Source organism: Acartia tonsa, chromosome 5 (genome assembly GCF_053477335.1).
Source record: "Acartia tonsa isolate MP-2025a chromosome 5, ASM5347733v1, whole genome shotgun sequence".
NCBI classification, from domain to species: domain Eukaryota; kingdom Metazoa; phylum Arthropoda; class Copepoda; order Calanoida; family Acartiidae; genus Acartia; species Acartia tonsa.
Window position 1 is genome coordinate 35,708,303 of NC_137264.1, and position 18,112 is coordinate 35,726,414.

Consider the following 18,112-nt stretch of genomic DNA (forward strand, 5'->3'; position numbering starts at 1 on the left):
AAAAAGTATGTTTTTTTAATATTTTTCTCTTGCTACAAATCAAATTTCAAATTTGAGTCAACAAAAATGCTAAACTAATTTTTGCTCTAGAAGAATCAATTTTTGGAGTTAGAAAGTGCTTAATACCTCATTTTAATCGCCTCGCATTGCTTTATAATATACAGGTAATGACTTGGTTTTTTATGGAACAGCTGACTAAAAAATCGAGGTTTTGTGATAAACCCACTTTTGTTGTTGCTCCATAAATGATATTTTTTTCCCCAATTTTTTTGGCTGTAAAGAAGCTTTATATATTCATATAACATCCACCTAAATTTGACTTTTGATATTTTATTTATAACATCACCAGAGGGAATTGAATTTTGGAAAAAAAATATCAATTTATATTTTACACTGCTATGCATTGTTCTTGTTCTTGTTTCTAAAAAAAATTTATATTATAAAAAAGAGAATTATTTAACACTTCTATAGGTATGTTTATCATTTTTCTAGGCTTAATATAACTATAATTACACCATTTTAAAGTTAGACATCATAACATATTAACACAATTATTGAATCGGTCTGTATTATTAAGCTGGCAACTCTTAAAACAGCTGCATTTCATTATCCTATTATATAAAGTAGTAATCTTTGTTGTCTTTAGCTTAAGATTTCGACAATTACAGTACCTATTGAGTTCTGTGTTTTATGGATGCTTCCTATAGGACCCTGGATAGTTTTGAAATTTTGAAAATAATATCAATTTATATTTTACACTGCTATGCATTGTTCTTGTACTTGTTTCTAAAAAATATTTTTATAATTAAAAAGAGAATTATTTAATGCTTCTATAGGTATGTTAATCATTTTTCTAGTCTAAATATAACTATAATTCCAGCATTTTTTAAACATCATTATATTCAAGTTATTGTAATTTTTAAATAAAATATCAATATCAAGAACTATTGGAACAATTTTTACCATGCAAAACAAGGTGTTATAAAGTGTAGGATCCCTCACAATATCTATCTGTCTGTCTATAATGCATTACACATGTAATGCTAATAGAGAGGATGCTATAAGAGTGCTCTTATAATGTGAACTTCTCATAATTGAATGGGCTTCCTGAAACCAGAGACCATAAAGTTGGCCTAGTAACTACAAGGGGGAGTGCAGGAGTATCCAGGGGGAGGTGCTTGTAAAAGGGTAATTTTTTTAGGGATGGGGGTAATCACCCCCCTTAATATATTATGGGGGGTATAAACCCAGCCTTTTAAATTTTTTTTAATAGGAGTAAAGAAAATCCTTAAAACTTACAAATCTAGGAATCAAACTAGCACCCCAACCAATAATCGGTTCCATGCCAAATGTAGGAGGTGAAAAACATTGAAGGGACAAATGCATGAGTCCCAAACGTCAGAGTGGAACAAATGCAGGAGTGGGACAAACGTTAGAGTGGACAAACGCAGGATTTTTGGGACAAACGTCGGAGTGGGCAAACACAGGAGTCCCAAACTTTTTTTTCAATTTTGAATTTTTGTTTACAAACACAGCCCCCCCTACCTTCGTCCCGTTACTTTTCTTAGTTAGGTTAGGTTAGGATATAAGCTAGGGGGCTGAGCGCTGCAGCCATAGTCATTATTTTGTAGACAGGGGTATAAAAAATTTCAAAATTGTAATATTATTAAAATAGTAGACACTCCTAGGTTTTATTTAAGCAATGTCCACTCCAATGTTTTCCACTCCGACGTTTGTCCACCTTGATGTTTGTCCACTCTGACGTTTGTCCCATTCTTACATTTGTCCACTCTGATGTTTGGGACTCCTGCATTTGTCCACTCCGATTTTTGGGACTCCTATGTTTGAGGTAGAACCCCAATAAGTAAATCTCAATAAAACTTGATAAAATTATGCAAAATATCAAAGTATTCAATCCCTGAATTTCAACCATCTATCTTGAATAGGAGTAGAGAAAATCACGAAAACTTGAATTGTAGGAATCGATATAGCCCACCCCAGTTTTTTGGCAAATCCTAATGAAACTTGATGAAAATATGGAGTATTGATAGAGAGAGAGAATATTCAATCCATGAAAATTAAAGCCTTCTATCTTTTATAGAAGCCGAGAAAATCTCGTTTTCCCCTTTCTGTCTCAGACAGACAGACATACCAATGGACAGACATACAGATGAATGGACAGACAATGGACGGACAAATATTTTGAATTATAGAGTAGCTTCACTACTAAAAAAACTAAATAGGATAATTGTTGTACACAAATTGATTTCAGTATGTTTTAAATGAGCTTACATAATCAAGGACGTCCAAGCTTTTTGATTTGGGGGGGAAGGGGGGAGGGAAATTTGGGCATCCCCATGTTTATTTTGTGGGGTAATCTTTATATAAAAAAGGCAAGGACGTCAAAGCTTTTTATATTTTTTTTTTGGGGGGGGGGGGAGAGGGGAAGATTAAAAATTAAAAATTTAAAAATTATGGGGTTGCCCCAAATTAATTAATAACCCTTAACCCCCTAACCCCCCCCCCCCCACCGGGACATCCCTTTACATAAAGTAATGATTATAAAGTTGCTAAGTACCTTACTGCTACAAAAATCATCTTCCAACATTTAAGATTAATTCTAAAACGCCTGAATTAACAATAAGAGCTAACCATGTACAGTGCCTTCGAAGGTGCTTTGACTTAAGTGTCAGAACCTAAATTGGGACATAGTGCATTTCATTACCCTAGGTTAGGTAACTTCATTTCACTTTTCAAAAAAATCTAAAATGCAGCGGTTTTTGAGAAAATTAGATTTAAAAATTTCTAGTTAAATTTTCACCCACTAGGAGTTACCGCATAATCATGACAAGAAAATCAAAGATTATTTATTTAATATTTTGAACAACTTTGCTTTTATAAAGTCAGTCATAAAACCTCACTATATATGATTTAATTAAGGCTGAATTTCTGTGACCTTAGCAAAGCAATTGATAAAAATAGCCATTAATTACATCACTTCAGGAGTGGTTTTATGAAGAAATTTATTAGAGCAAACTTGTTCAAAATTAAAAATAAATAATCTTTGCTTTTCTTGTTATGATTATACGGTAACTCCTAGTGGGTGAAAATAGAACTTGAAATTTTCAAATTTGATTTTCTCAAAAACCGCTGCATCTTAGATTTTATTGAAAAGTGAAATAAAGTTACCTAACCTAGGGTAATTGTCTCAACCATGACACTTTGGTTGAGCTTGACTTCCGAATTAGCGGGAAGTTCACGAGATCAGTTGGCGAACATACAAACCCCCAATACCAGGAACCATCAAGTTTCAACAGCAGGTTTGAATATAGATTTATTGATGAAATTATTTCAAAGACCTGAAATTACAATATCAATTAGTTCATAATTCCAGTTATTTATAACCACGTAATCTTATTTGCTTTTTAAAAATCATTTTTCTCTACGGTAAAAATCTTTGGAAACTTTGGCTTTAAAGGAAAATTATTTGGTTTAATAAATCATTGTTAAATGCAACAATAAGGCACATAAAATTACTAAAACATATATTAATCATAATTAAGTTTCATGCTTAGCTGGCTAAAGCCTTTTTTTAAAACTACATATAATCGTCCTATACACCATTCTTCCTAATAAAATTAACAAATTCTACCTGAAGTTCCTATGGTTTCAAATCCCTGGTATACTAGGGTCGTTCACACACTATGAGACCAATGATAGGCCCAATTTTGTTCTCCGAAATCTTCACACACTCATGTCTCATTCAAAAGTGAAAAACGTGGGCGCATATAAACAATCCATGCTGCGTCACTTTATGAAGGGAAAGTCAAAAAAGACGACATTTGCGCTTAATTCTAGGTTTAATGATAAGGAATTAATTTCGTACTTGATAAACACAAAGCTTCCTCGAAAAGAGGTTAAGACACACCCCCCGTTTGAAAGTCAAATTAACTTCCTTAACGAGATTCAAGGTTTTTTTCGCGCTGAGCACTAGCAACATTTCTCACTAAACTCAACTCACCATAATCACATGAGAATGGCCACATCCCGAAAACGTGACAATTTTGCTTCTAACTAAATGAAACCCCGTGAAATGCATACACAATATTATACTCCTCACTAGGACTCATAATACCTCACATTTTAGGATAGAAGGATGGGGATTGGTTTGTACCATACAACATTCCATGCACATGACAATCACAAGATCACATACACAAATCCTAAAATAGATAATCCTATTAATCATGATGTTGTAAATATAACAACTATACTAAATAATAATCATTTCATAATCAATAGGTAATAAATCATTATAAATAAATCAATAAGTACCTACGAAATCAGGTTGAAATGTAAACAATAATGGTAAAATAAAACGAAATAAATCTTAGACAAGAAAATTAAGATTTATAGGTACTTAAAACTAAATTTGTTAAGCATCAAAAAGAGTAGTAAGAAAAATTTTTTCAAAATCCTTGGGCAGAAAGTTTTTCAAACCTAATGAATAAGAACTGTAATATCTTAATCAACAATAAAACTTTTCAATACTTAAATAATAGCAAAATAATAATATCTTCGTTAGAATTTTCATTGAAATTATGAAAAAATACCAATTTTTCTTTGTAAAAAAATATGAGACTTTAAATATGAATTTTCAATCATTCCTTGATCTGAATAAAAAATGTTTACTTGATTGAAATTCATATATAATTTTTAAAAAAAATCTGCTAAAAAATACTTGATTTTTTCTTAGAATAAATATCGAATCACGCAACCTCGACACATTTATTCCTTTTTGTTAAACTTTTCAGGTAAGTTTTATAATGAATTGTACTTTTGAAAGGAAATTAAACTCAATAAAATTAAATTTGAGCATATGAAATAGAATAAAATTTTATCGCATTTCATTTGATTCTTATTTTAGGCATAAAAATAGGCATATGAAAATGTAGCTTTTTACTAAAAAAAATGTTCTTAGTTTTCATAAAATAAGAATCAATTATTAATCATAATTTTTAATAACCGCTTTTATTTTAATATCTGCGATAAAAATGAAGGAAAGGTTAATTTAAAATATGCATAGTTTATCTTAAATTAATTCTGCGATATTCATATAAATAATAATCAATATTTTAATAATATCATACATCGTGCTCATTATTATAAATGCTTATCTCATAGAAATAGAGTTTACATTTTTAAACATGAACGAAAATATATGTACCTAGGAAATAATTGCTATAAATACTTTCTCAAGGTTTAAAATTGCCCTGTCCGAAATCGCTAGGTACGTATATTACTACGAATCTCTGCTCTCGGAATGAAGAAAAATCTTTACGCGTGGATTATTAGGAATCCTTGCCTCCGGAGTGAAAGAAAAAACTTTATTTGCTTACAAATTAAAACAAATATCTTGATTTTTTGCGATAATCTTTTTAAAATAATAATAAGAAATATTTTAAACATTATCATAATAATTTTACATGTTGTGTTCTTTATTTTAATGCATTATCTCATACGAGAATCTGATAATAACATTTTTTAAGCAAACGTGAACCATGAAAAAAAATACCTCGAAAAATAATTCTTAAAATCTATTTTTCTCAATCTAAAAAAATCTGCAAAATCACTTTGTAGTTAATACACACAGACTTTTGCTTTTCAAAATCATACTTAAAGAAACAAAATCTTTTAAAATCTGCTTTAAAAGTCTAAACAATTTTGTAGAATTTTTGTGCTTAAATATGAACAATAAAATTAGTTGAATAATGAATACTTATTCTTTGCAGAACCTTTTTAGGTTCCCTTCACAAGCTTAATATATAACTTGTAATATTTTTTCTTTAAGGATCATTTTCACATAAATAGTTTATGTTGTAGATTAGATATGTGTGGTTTGAAATTTTTCAATGACTTTCTGGCGGCAACACCCGCCCTATTTCCACCCGCTATTTGCAGGCCTCTTACCCTGTGTCGGGCGGCAAGGTTGGCAGCAGCCCAGTCGATTCTTGATTCATGACAGCACCAGGGCAAGTAATAAAAGTGTGACTGTCATAAAATTTAGAATCATCTACCGGCTTTTGTCCGGCCGGAACCGAAACTCCCGTCGGCTCTTGTCCGGCCAGAACCGAATTTCTTATTGGCTCTTGCCCAGCTGGAACCAAAACTCCCGTCGGCTCTTGTCCAGCTGGAACCAAAACTCTGATCGGCTCTTGTCCAGCCGGAACCGAAACTCCCGTCGGCTCTTGTCCGGCTGGAACCGAATCATTCAGCGGCTCAATACCCGCCGTAACAATATTCTCAACGGCTACAGTATCGTTACCAATATCATCAGGAATAACTGCAGCACAACTAACATCATTATCAATATTAGCCACGGCAACACCCACCGTAGCCATGTTGTCAACGGCTGCGGCACTAGCAGAACCAAAAGGTTCATCAGCAGCGTTACAAGCAGAACCAACAGGTTCAATAATAGCAGCTACGGCAGACCCAACCGGCTCATTATCAACAGCTACGGCAGAACCAACCGGCCACGCACTCTTATCAACAGCTACAGCAGCTTTATATGCAGATTTCTGCTGACCAGCTCCATAGTCAGCACTTGTACAGATAAAACCACTACCAAAAATGGTTCGCCACAACATAGACTGGCCCACTTTCTGGTAGGTTGATGGAAACACGTCAGGATGTGTATTTCCAATGATGATATCTAAGCCTCCACTAATATATGTAAATCTTTCTGGCGGCATCTTAAATATTTTGGCGGCGGTTTCCGGATGGACCGAGCGCATCTCATTGCCACCTCCGAGGTTAGGCATAACAGCTGCCTCAAACTCTCTCAAATTACCATCCCTGTCCTTCAGATAGAACACCACATTGCGGCAGGATGATTCTCTACCGTCAGCAACAGAAATGTTTGTATATCTGCCGGTAGATTTCAGCTTCAACTTGTGGGACATCTTCTCAGATATAAGTGGTAGACTCGAACCCGAATCAAACATGACGGCGGCATGGCAGGCGCCGCCGCCAGGTGCTACAACTGGAACTATTTGCAGCAGGAAGGTACATGTGCTAGGCTCAGAACTTGATTTGTAGACTGTATTCACACTAGCACTAGCCTCATGCAACATACGACTATGATAACCGTCGCAATTATTGGTGCCACAGACACCAAGCTTATCCGATTTATTACAATTGTCAGCAGCATGACCATCACACAAGCAGAGTTCACACAATTTATTCTGCTGGACAACTTTTTTTCGGTCAACAACATCCATCTTCTTAAATGTGGGACAACGGAAAATAGGATGTTTATCCTCGCAACTTTTAATAGGACATGCACTATTCCACTTGGAAGTTTTGTCCTTTCCAGCCCATCCATTCTCATTGTCACTGCGGCCAGACACTTGCGCGGCGGCAGCTCTGTCACGATTTCTCTTGCCGGCGCTAGTGTCATAGGACATATCACCGGCCAACATGGCACCCCTGGTCCTCTCCAGCAGTTCTACAATCCTCTGGATGTTTGGTTGGTTCATGCTACCTAGCTCCATCATAATTTTCTCTCTCAAATTTTCAGGGCACTTGTCTTTAAAAATATGAATAAGAGTTAGGTGATTGTAATCCTTAGCTGCAGAACCAACGATGGTTTCAACTTCCTGCATCATGCTCTTGAAGGTAGCAATTGCGCTAACCACGTCCACAGGTTTATCCACAGGTTTCATCTTGTTCAGCTTAGTTAAAATCCTCATGAACCGGCGAGTGTTTGATAAAAACATCTGATCAAGAAACGCCCATTGTTCATTATGATCTCTAATCGCTGACACTTGCTTGCGTAGTTCCGGGTTGGTTATCACCTTCTCCATACACAACATCAGACTTAACCTCTGGTCAGCAAATCCATAACCAGAACATAGATCTTTAAAGACCTGTTTAAAGTTTGGGTAATCCGTGTCAGTACCGTCAAACGACGGCAACAAACTGTTGTCCCAGCGCCCATACTGCGGGTTGGAACTCCGAATATCCACGGCAGACATACTTCTGGAGAGAATGGCAGGTGTCCCACTCTCATCCAAATTAGATGAACGACGTTCCATCTCTCTAAGCCTTCGGTACATATCACGTACTTCTTGGCGCAACTCCATGGAAATTTTAAGCACTCCCATGTCCATCTTCACCTTCTCAATGATGTCGAGGTTCCTGGCGACAGTGCTTGACCTCGCGTCGTCTGAATCATTGTCAAGCCAGTACAGAATTTTTGTACACTGCTCCAACGACGCATAAACTTTATCTGCAACAGTTTTCTGCTCACTAGCTTCATCCAAATCACGCTTGAACTCGCGCAGCTCACTAGTATCCACGGCAGGTTTTAGACTTTTTATTAGGTCAGATTGGTCCTTGACCTCACTAAAAATGTCACGAATTGATTTTAAATTCACATTTTCACATGAACTAAAACTTTGGCAGGCTTTTAGATTTTCATAAAACACTTTTATCTGTTCGTCAAACACCTCTAGCCTTTCATTGCCAATAGCGATAGCTCGCTCAATTTTCTGCTTTTTAGTGAGCACCATATTGATTCACTAGGTAATTATTTCACAGAAAAATTGTCAATGATTTTTTTTTCATCAATACACTATATGCTATTGATTTATTGAAGAATGCTAACGCCTATTCTTCAGATTCTTTGAAGAATGCTAATGCCTATTCCTCAGAACCATTTGAAATTGCTTGTGCAGCGCCTTCAACCATCAGGTTATTTGAAATTCGCTTGTGCAGCTCCTTCAAACTCCATTCCTTTGAAATTCGCTTGTGCAGTTCCATCAAACTTTAGGACTTTGAAATTGTCTCAACCATGACACTTTGGTTGAGCTTGACTTCCGAATTAGCGGGAAGTTCACGAGATCAGTTGGCGAACATACAAACCCCCAATACCAGGAACCATCAAGTTTCAACAGCAGGTTTGAATATAGATTTATTGATGAAATTATTTCAAAGACCTGAAATTACAATATCAATTAGTTCATAATTCCAGTTATTTATAACCACGTAATCTTATTTGCTTTTTAAAAATCATTTTTCTCTACGGTAAAAATCTTTGGAAACTTTGGCTTTAAAGGAAAATTATTTGGTTTAATAAATCATTGTTAAATGCAACAATAAGGCACATAAAATTACTAAAACATATATTAATCATAATTAAGTTTCATGCTTAGCTGGCTAAAGCCTTTTTTTAAAACTACATATAATCGTCCTATACACCATTCTTCCTAATAAAATTAACAAATTCTACCTGAAGTTCCTATGGTTTCAAATCCCTGGTATACTAGGGTCGTTCACACACTATGAGACCAATGATAGGCCCAATTTTGTTCTCCGAAATCTTCACACACTCATGTCTCATTCAAAAGTGAAAAACGTGGGCGCATATTAACAATCCATGCTGCGTCACTTTATGAAGGGAAAGTCAAAAAAGACGACATTTGCGCTTAATTCTAGGTTTAATGATAAGGAATTAATTTCGTACTTGATAAACACAAAGCTTCCTCGAAAAGAGGTTAAGACAGTAATGAAATGCACTATGTCCCAATTTAGGTTTGACACTAAAGTCAAAGCACCTTAGAAAACACTGTGCATGGTGTGGATATACACATCCTAATTGTAAAAATGTTTTGCTTTTTAAAATTGTAAATCAATTATTCAGGAATCGTTTTACTTTGTTTGTTTACCATCAGCTGCGCTCCAAACATCTAGGAGCTCTGTAATTAAAGGAGTAAGGAAATTAGTAAAATAGCCTTATACTTTACCAAAATCTTAAGCTACAGACAAAAAAGCTTTATATAACATGTATTAATTTGTAAAACTGCAAATGATAAAATATGACCTATTTTTTTCTCTTTAAAAATTCTCTTTAAACACCTCCCCCTTTTTATATAAAGATGCTAATTCCCCCCTAACCCCAAGAGGATATAAGCAGTAAAAACCCCGCAGGTGGCACAATTTTCTAACACTTCTTTCTTATTTAGTCTTTTAAAAGGATTCAAAATGCATTGACATATATATATTTTTTTTTAACTCTTATTTTATACATCTTAATTGGAACTGATGAACTATTTTTATAGAGAAACATATGTATTCCATCAATAAAAAGTTAAAAAATTAAGTGTGTTTATACATATAATAATTACTATATATAATAGGATAATGAAATGCTGCTGTTTTAAGGGTTGCCAGCTTAATAATACAGACCGATTCAATAATTGTGTTAATATGTTAAGATGTCTAACTTTAAAATAGTGTAATTATAGTTATATTTAGCATAGAAAAATGATAAACATACCTATAGAAGCATTAAATAATTCTCTTTTTTATAATGTAAATTTTTTTTAGAAACAAGAACAAGAACAATGCATAGCAGTGTAAAATATAAATTGATATTTTTTTCCAAAATTCAATTCCCTCTGGTGATGTTATAAATAAAATATCAAAAGTCAAATTTAGGTGGATGTTATATGAATATATAAAGCTTCTTTACAGCCAAAAAAATTGGGGAAAAAAATATCATTTATGGAGCAACAACAAAAGTGGGTTTATCACAAAACCTCGATTTTTTAGTCAGCTGTTCTATAAACAACCAAGTCATTACCTGTATATTATAAAGCAATGCCAGGCGATTAAAATGAGGTATTAAGCACTTTCTAACTCCAAAAATTGATTCTTCTAGAGCAAAAATTAGTTTAGCATTTTTGGTGACTCAAATTTGAAATTTGATTTGTTGCAAGAGAAAAATATCAAAAAAACATACTTTTTTTTATCTCAGAGGCAAATTAATGGTACCAATATATTCGCAAATGTCTTATATACAGTTTAATACACTTTTAAGTCCATTATTTTTGGGGCTTTGAGTGAATGTCGAATAAGGTTGATTTCTAGCCTCTAAGGCTTTCAAATTAATAAAAAAAAATATTTCTATCATAATATGAAGTTCCTAATAAATACAAGCACTTAAGGAATTATAAATTGTTGAGTAAACAACTGAAAAGCAACTTATAAAACTCCATGAATGACGAAAGAGTTTTGTCCATTCTCGATATGAGGGAAACTACCATATCCTTACCTGGTTATTGATAGCTGCTGATGCATTAGAAGGTGGAGGAGTGGTTACCACGGTGTGAGGGATAGGAGGTGGAAAATGAAATGGTCCTAAACAAAAATATAATAAAGTTTGTCAGATTATCTGTAATACAAAGTAGAATGATGTCTGTCCGTCCAAAGCTTAAGATCTCGGTAACCACTGAACCGATCGGATTCTACTCTTCAGGGAATATACCTGTCCTGTGGTGGTTTTAGGCTATTTTCTTTTGTTGAAGATTTCTTTGGTCCTTCTTTTTTGTTGAAGATTTCTTTGGTCCTTTTTTTGTAGGAGATTTCCTTGGTCCTTTTTTTTATTTTTTGCTTAAGATTTCCTTGGTCTTTTAACGAATTTTTTTTATCACCACTAGGGGCATAGAAGCAACTAGTTATTTTAAAAAAATGTTTAGACCAAAAAATATCACAAAGACCTAATTTTTGATTTGGAAAAAACTATTTACTTTTTAACAATAGGCATAAAAAGTTGAGTATAGGGTGTAATAGAAAAAAGCATAACTATGGGTCTTACATCAGTTTTATTTGACAAGCAACTAAATTGGGAAATGAATAAAGTTTCAAAAATATTTGGAGAATATAATCCTTAGGTAAATAAAGATATTATTGAAATTCAAATACATTACAAAATACTAAAAACAATAAATATGCTTAGAAGATAAGTAATCTGCTCGAAATATCGTGAGGTTAAGAAGCAATTTATAGTTTTATTTTTTAGCTATGGTTAACTAATGGAAAAACAAAGAGGTAATGAGGACCATAGTTTCGTATAGTCACCCGTTTTATGTTAAAAAGATCTACTCTCTTTTTCACTTATATTTCAATGTTTAATGATTATTATATCATTCATTTTAATAATAGTTGAGATATACATATTGCAAGCTCAAAGTTATAATATTAGCCCTATATTTAAGAAAGAAGAAAAGGAGGGGAGGCGGATGTGCCACCTTTTGAAACCAAAACCATGATCTAGGCCCATAAAAGAGTTACAGCTTTAAAATTTGGCACAGCAATTGCTTTAGTGAAGAACAATATGGAACTGTGAAGAAACGGCGGCGGAACCGCCACTTCCGCCAAAAACCGCCGTTTCCCGCCGATTTTTTTTGCCTTTATTCGCCAAATTAGGCAGTTCTCAATCATCTAAGAAAACTTTTTTATATAAAAATTTCCTTTATATTTTCACGTAATTTAAACATATCAAGTGTCAAGTGAAAATTTAAGGGAAATTTTTATAAAAATAAGTTTTTCTCAGATGATTGAAAATTGTCTATTATGGCGAGAAAAGGCAAAAAAATATTTCGGCGGGAGAGGCGGTTTGCCGCCGTTCCTACACAGTTCCATATTGTTCTCCACTGCTGTTCCGAATTTTAGAGCCGAGATCATGAGCGTTTTACTTTTGGTTTCAAAAAGTGGCACATCCGCCTCCACCCTTAAAATGCTGTCTCATTTAAGGGGTTTAAGCAAATATACCACTACACAAGAGTGGGGGATCGGACGTTTTTGAAACTTACATTGCATTTCCTAATCTAATTCTTTACCTAATTGTTGAACAGAAGGATCAACATTTTGTTTAGGTGAATATGGATGAGCTTGAACTAGTTTTGGAGAATGCACAAAATGATGGCCCACAGCTGTTATGCCTGAATAGTGAATATTATAAAAAGAGGGGTAGGTTTTTGGTATAATCCGTAAAGGTGTGTGTTTTAAGGCTTAAAAATAGTAGTAGAATATTACTAAATCACTAAATATGTTATTTTTATTGAAAAGAACTATAGACAAATTTAAAAAAAAAAGTTTCCATAAATTTTTATCATTCTAATACTGTTTTTTACTTTAACACATAACCTTTAAGGATTTTACCATAAACCTACCCCCTCTCTTAATCAGGGTGGGCATACAAAAAACCCACCCAAAAAAACCCACCCAGGGTTTTTCAATAAAACCCCCATAAAAACCCTTAAAACCCTGGGTTTTTAAGGGTTTTTGGGTCGGGTTTTTGGGTTGGGTTGGGCTGGGCTTTTTAAAAAAACCCTGGGTTTTTCCCCACCCTGCTCTTAATGGTCAAATATTAATAAGGACGATAGAGTAAATTTAATAATTTTATTAGATAGATGTTTATGCCACATACATGTTTAAACTTATCAGGGATTTTTAAAGATTTAACAATGAACGATAAAATGCTGTGACTTATTTACATTCCCCATGATAAACAAAGGTTTTTCGTTGATTGAAATATAAGTATTGAGGCAAAGAAAAAGAATGTTAACATAAAACATTAGATACAAAAGTTATTTACAGTCCATTGAATAGATTTATTTAATTTTTCTTTCTCTAATAAAGTGAAACTCGCAGAAGGCTAATATAACGATACGCCCTATCCAACCTATTTACCCTACCCTACTGAATGCACGAACTGACCATTAAAAGAATTCCATGTTAGCAACCTAAATTGACCAACCTTTCTAGTCCCTATTTCAATTCTTTTCAGTTTTTTTTTCAAATCTTTTAAATTACCTTCAGGATAAATGAAATGAGCCTGTTGTGTAGGAGAATGGATCCTGTGGGTGGCTGCTGCTCCAGCTGAAAATCCAGGTACTGGGGAAAGAGTTCTGTGGCCACCCAGGTGAGGTCTAGGCGAGCTCACAGGCCTAAAGAAGAACTAAATTTTATATAAAAAAAAGACCATACAATTAAAATTATCCTTTAAACATAATTTATCAATGACTAGCATAAAGCCTTTTATCACATAGCAAAATTATACCTGGGAGAGTGTTGCCGTCCTTTTTGGCCTACAATTGGAGGCGACAGGTTTTCTGGAGGCGGTGGATACATGTGCTAAAAAATTAAGGATAAAATCAACCATAGGAAATGGTAATTAAAATGCAAAAGGAATTTCTCACAAACTCCAATTTAAGATCAAATGGCTTTAAAGGAAGAAAAAATCTCTTAATTTGAAGGCTTCAAAAACGCATTTCTAATGGAATCTTGTGAGTTAGTTGCAAGAAAAGACTTTAACCTAATAAATAGCAAGGAAATACTTTATCCTAATAAGTAGTAAGGAGATACTTTCCCCTGATAAGTAGTAAGTAAAGTCTAAGCCCTAGTAAGTAGTAAATAAAGACTTGCCCCTAGTATGTAGTAAGGAAAAACTTACCCCTAGCAAGTTTTATTAAGAGACTTACCCCTAGTAAGTAGTAAGGAAAGACGCCCGGCTGAGCAAAGATTGGCTGTTGGGTTGAGTAATGAGAGTTGAGAGAACTTGTTGTACTGCTCCCACTCTAAATAATAAGAAAATACAAAGGAAAACACTTTTGTAACTTAAAATTTCTGATTAATAATGATCTTATTTCAATAAACCGATAACAAATGCAACTCCTTATCCAATCATAATCACTAAAAATGTAAAAAAAGATAATTAAAGGACCAATAATACGGCCAAAAAGGGACTTTATATAAATATATTAAGAAGTAAACTAAACCTTAAAGTTTTGATTAAAAATAATAAATTATCAGGATAAAATGTTAATGAGAAAGCAGGGATCTAAAGAGACAAGACAATGGTCGATAAATTGATTTTCATCATTTAGGATAACACAGAAAAATTTACCCAACTGTAGATTTAAATAAGTTGTTGAAACGTTTGAACAATCAACTTAATAAACCAATCAGAATTTGGTTAAAGTTCCCAAAGTTGTTAAGACAACCAATAAGAAAGCAATATTGTAAAACTTTAGGGCCTAGTGAAATAAACAGCCCATTGTCTCCTCTCTTTCTGGTGAGAAAGTCCTATCTATCAATTCATAGGACACAAAAGCTTTCCTTCCTAGAACTGTATCTTTGTATGCTAGAGAACTATCCTATTATAAAAGTAGTAAGCGTTTTTTGTCTGTCCCGAAGGATCTCGCTAACCGCTGAACCGATATTGTTCTCCTTTACAATGAAGCTTCTTATAGGTCCTGGGAAGGTTTTAAGCTATTTTTGAGGAGTGTGTCTTCACCCCCTTCCCGCCCCCCCAAAAATATTTTTTTTAACTCTTTTAAAACCCAAATGAGATGAGGTCGAGCGTTGAGTGCCCCTAGAGGCTTCTAGGGGGCGTAGCCGCTAGTAAGTCAATAAAGTGATATTTGTTTTACCTGTTGAAAAAGGCTGAGCAGGTTGTGAGGATAAACGGAGCCAGTCAAAGGAGGAACCTGTCAGTCCAATTTATATTTAAGTTATGGTCTTAGTTAAATAATTTTACTCATTGTCCTTAATCTGTCTATATACATAAGGGGGGGGGGGGGGGGGGGGTTTAATGCAACCATCTCGTAATCAATGTATAAATGGCACTTAAAATTCGAATTTTGATCTGAAATTTTGCATGAGTAATCCTTGGTAGGTCTATTTTCCCTAAATCGAAAAAAAAGTTGAAAAAGTAAAGGCTAACGGCTAAGCCGTTTTGCCGTTTTTTGGCTATTTTTAGGGCAAATCTGTCATATATTACGTAGAAATAAACTTTTTGAAACATATTTTTGCTTTAAATCATGTGAAATAATACAAAATAACATTTTTTAGATTTCTAGTACCAGCAACTACCGGCTAGAACCGTTTGAAAACGTTTTGGATCGGAAAAGAGCATTATGTCTTTTTTCTTTAGCCCAGATCCTTCTCAACTCGATCATCAACATCTGTTGCCAAATCCAAGAATCTGGCAACTTTCACCGGGTTTTTCCATAGATCCTTCGTGTTGAGGTTAGTGGGTTTTTGTCGACAGTTGAAGAGATGTTGGGTTGTGTGTGAACTGTCACAGTTGGGACATTTATCCACTAAGGAACCAGTCTTATCTATACGGGCCTTGTAACTGTTCAGATAAGAACTGTATCCAGACCTCAGTTGTGCCAGGGTTGATCTGGTGACTCTGGGAAGACTTTGTTCAGTCTTGCTAATCTCTGGCGGGCGGGTGTTTAATACCTTGTTGCGGGTATTGTTGATAACATCTTTCACAGTATTTGTGTGGATTGTTTTCAACTTTGCCTTGTAGTCATCATCAGACAGGTTAGGACGAGAAATGTTCTTGATTTCCCTGCCAAATTGAGACTTTAAGGACTTTTTCATCTGTCTGCCAGGTGGTGGTGAATTTAGGTCCACTCTATTAGGATGTCCAGGTTTTTGAGTGGCTAGCAGGAATTGTTTACTCAACATTTCACAGTGGGGACGTGCCTGTAAAACTTTGGTCTCTGAGTGAAGATGGTCAGTGTCAGACATAGTATGACAGCCAGTAGCTACTCTAAGAGCAGTGTTCTGGGCTGTCTGGAGGTCATCCCAGGAGGTAGAGCAGGTATCCAGCTCGGGCAACAGTAGTTGAGTAGAGATTGACCTGTTGCCTTGTATGTGTTCACAATGACCTCCTTCTCCTTACCCCAAGATGTTCCAGCCAGAGCTTTGAGGATGTTGTTCCTAGACTGGATGTTGGATTTTAATATCTTGGTGTGTTCTCGAAAGGAGAGGAGACCATCGAATGTGACCCCAAGGATTTTGGGCTTCTTCACAGTTGGAACTTTCTCACCAGCAATTTCAATCCCTAGTTCCATGTTTACTTCATTTGAAAATGTTGTAAACAGGGTGGCCGAGGATTTAGCTGGGGAGATGAACAAATTGCGGCTCTTGAACCAGGTGTCCAAGACATCAAGGTATGAGTTTAAGTCCTTGACGATTGGTTCAACAACCGGGCCAGAGTTGAGGATGTTGCTGTCATCAGCATAGGTAACTAATTTGATGTTACCTGGAGGCTGAGGCATCGAGGCCATATAAAGGTTAAACAGGACTGGGGACAGGACACCGCCTTGTGGGACACCCTGTTTCATCTTTCTATATTTGCATTTAGAGTTCCTAAATACAACATAGGTCTGCCTGCCCCTAAGGTAGGCACAAAGAAACCTCTTGATGAAATCGTTGAGATGGAGATTATTGATATCATCTAGGAGGAGCTGGTGATCAACTGTATCGAATGCCCTAGACAGGTCTATGGCAACTGAAACAGTCCTGTGGGAGGGTTTCTTTCTGTTCAAACCTTTGTGTACATGATCGATTATGGAGAAAAGAGCTGTACACGTTGATCTACCTTTCCTGAAACCGTGTTGATGGTCGGCAAGTTGGACTGCCTCCGTTAGAAATGGGAGGAGAAGAGCTTCGAGAGTCTTGATGGCAGGTGACAGTAATGATACTGGTCTGTAGCTCAGTCCGAGGTTGGATTGCTTGCCTGGTTTCAGTAAAGGTATAATCTTGGCCGTCTTCCAAATGCTGGGGATGATGGAGTCTTTCATACATTTGTTGAAAATCTCGGTGAGGTATTTGATGGCATTGGGTCCGAGATGTTTGAGCATGATAGGTGAAAGATCATCCGGGCCAAGAGCCTTGGAGTTCTTGGCCTTCTTTATTGCTGCTAAGGTTTGCTCTGGCGTGAAGATAATCAGTTGGTGTTTTGATTTTTTCTTCAGAGATCTTAAGGTACGCCGTAGAGCCTGGTCAGGTCAGGATTTTGTTTACGTTTGGGCTTAGGGGGGGGTTTGTTGAAAATTTTTGGGGGAGAGTTTTTAGGGGGTGAAGATTTTGGGGGGGATGAAAATTTTGGGGGGGAGGGTTTGGGTGGTGATGGGTTGAGCCTTGTGCAGCATGGTCCAGTCCAGGATTTTAGTTTTCTCCTTTCATTTGATGATTTGAAGCCGGAGCATTTGACGTGGAGCCATTTAAGACATTTGGAGCATTCAACTAATACTGGTGACAATTGTTTGTGGCAAAGCGCGCAGAACCAGATGGGACCCGGGTTCTGTTCTATACCAGCTCTGATTAGTAGGAGCCGAATAAGACATGCTGGTGTTGTCCTATTCTTTGTCGACCAAATTAAAAACACATTTCAGCTGAGGGATTTTCCTCATTGTCGGATTTAATGAAAAACCGGTTTTGATGTTGATGATCTCTCTTGAAG

At 35.3% G+C, this 18,112-nt stretch overlaps 1 protein-coding gene across 18 annotated transcripts in view; it reads right to left on the reverse strand.

The window, feature by feature from the left end:
• Positions 1-18,112, reverse strand: part of LOC145319358 (uncharacterized) — a 56,677-nt gene that overhangs the window by 10,636 nt on the left and 27,929 nt on the right. For all 18 annotated transcript variants that reach the window (XM_080161461.1, XM_080161444.1, XM_080161447.1 and 15 more), the window contains exons 30-35: positions 15,282-15,337; positions 14,331-14,426; positions 13,910-13,983; positions 13,663-13,796; positions 12,687-12,788; positions 11,120-11,205 (exon numbers count right to left, since the gene is read on the reverse strand). In XM_080161461.1, the coding sequence (XP_080017587.1) occupies positions 11,120-11,205; positions 12,687-12,788; positions 13,663-13,796; positions 13,910-13,983; positions 14,331-14,426; positions 15,282-15,337 (548 nt within the window). The remainder of the gene's footprint in view (positions 1-11,119; positions 11,206-12,686; positions 12,789-13,662; positions 13,797-13,909; positions 13,984-14,330; positions 14,427-15,281; positions 15,338-18,112) is intronic.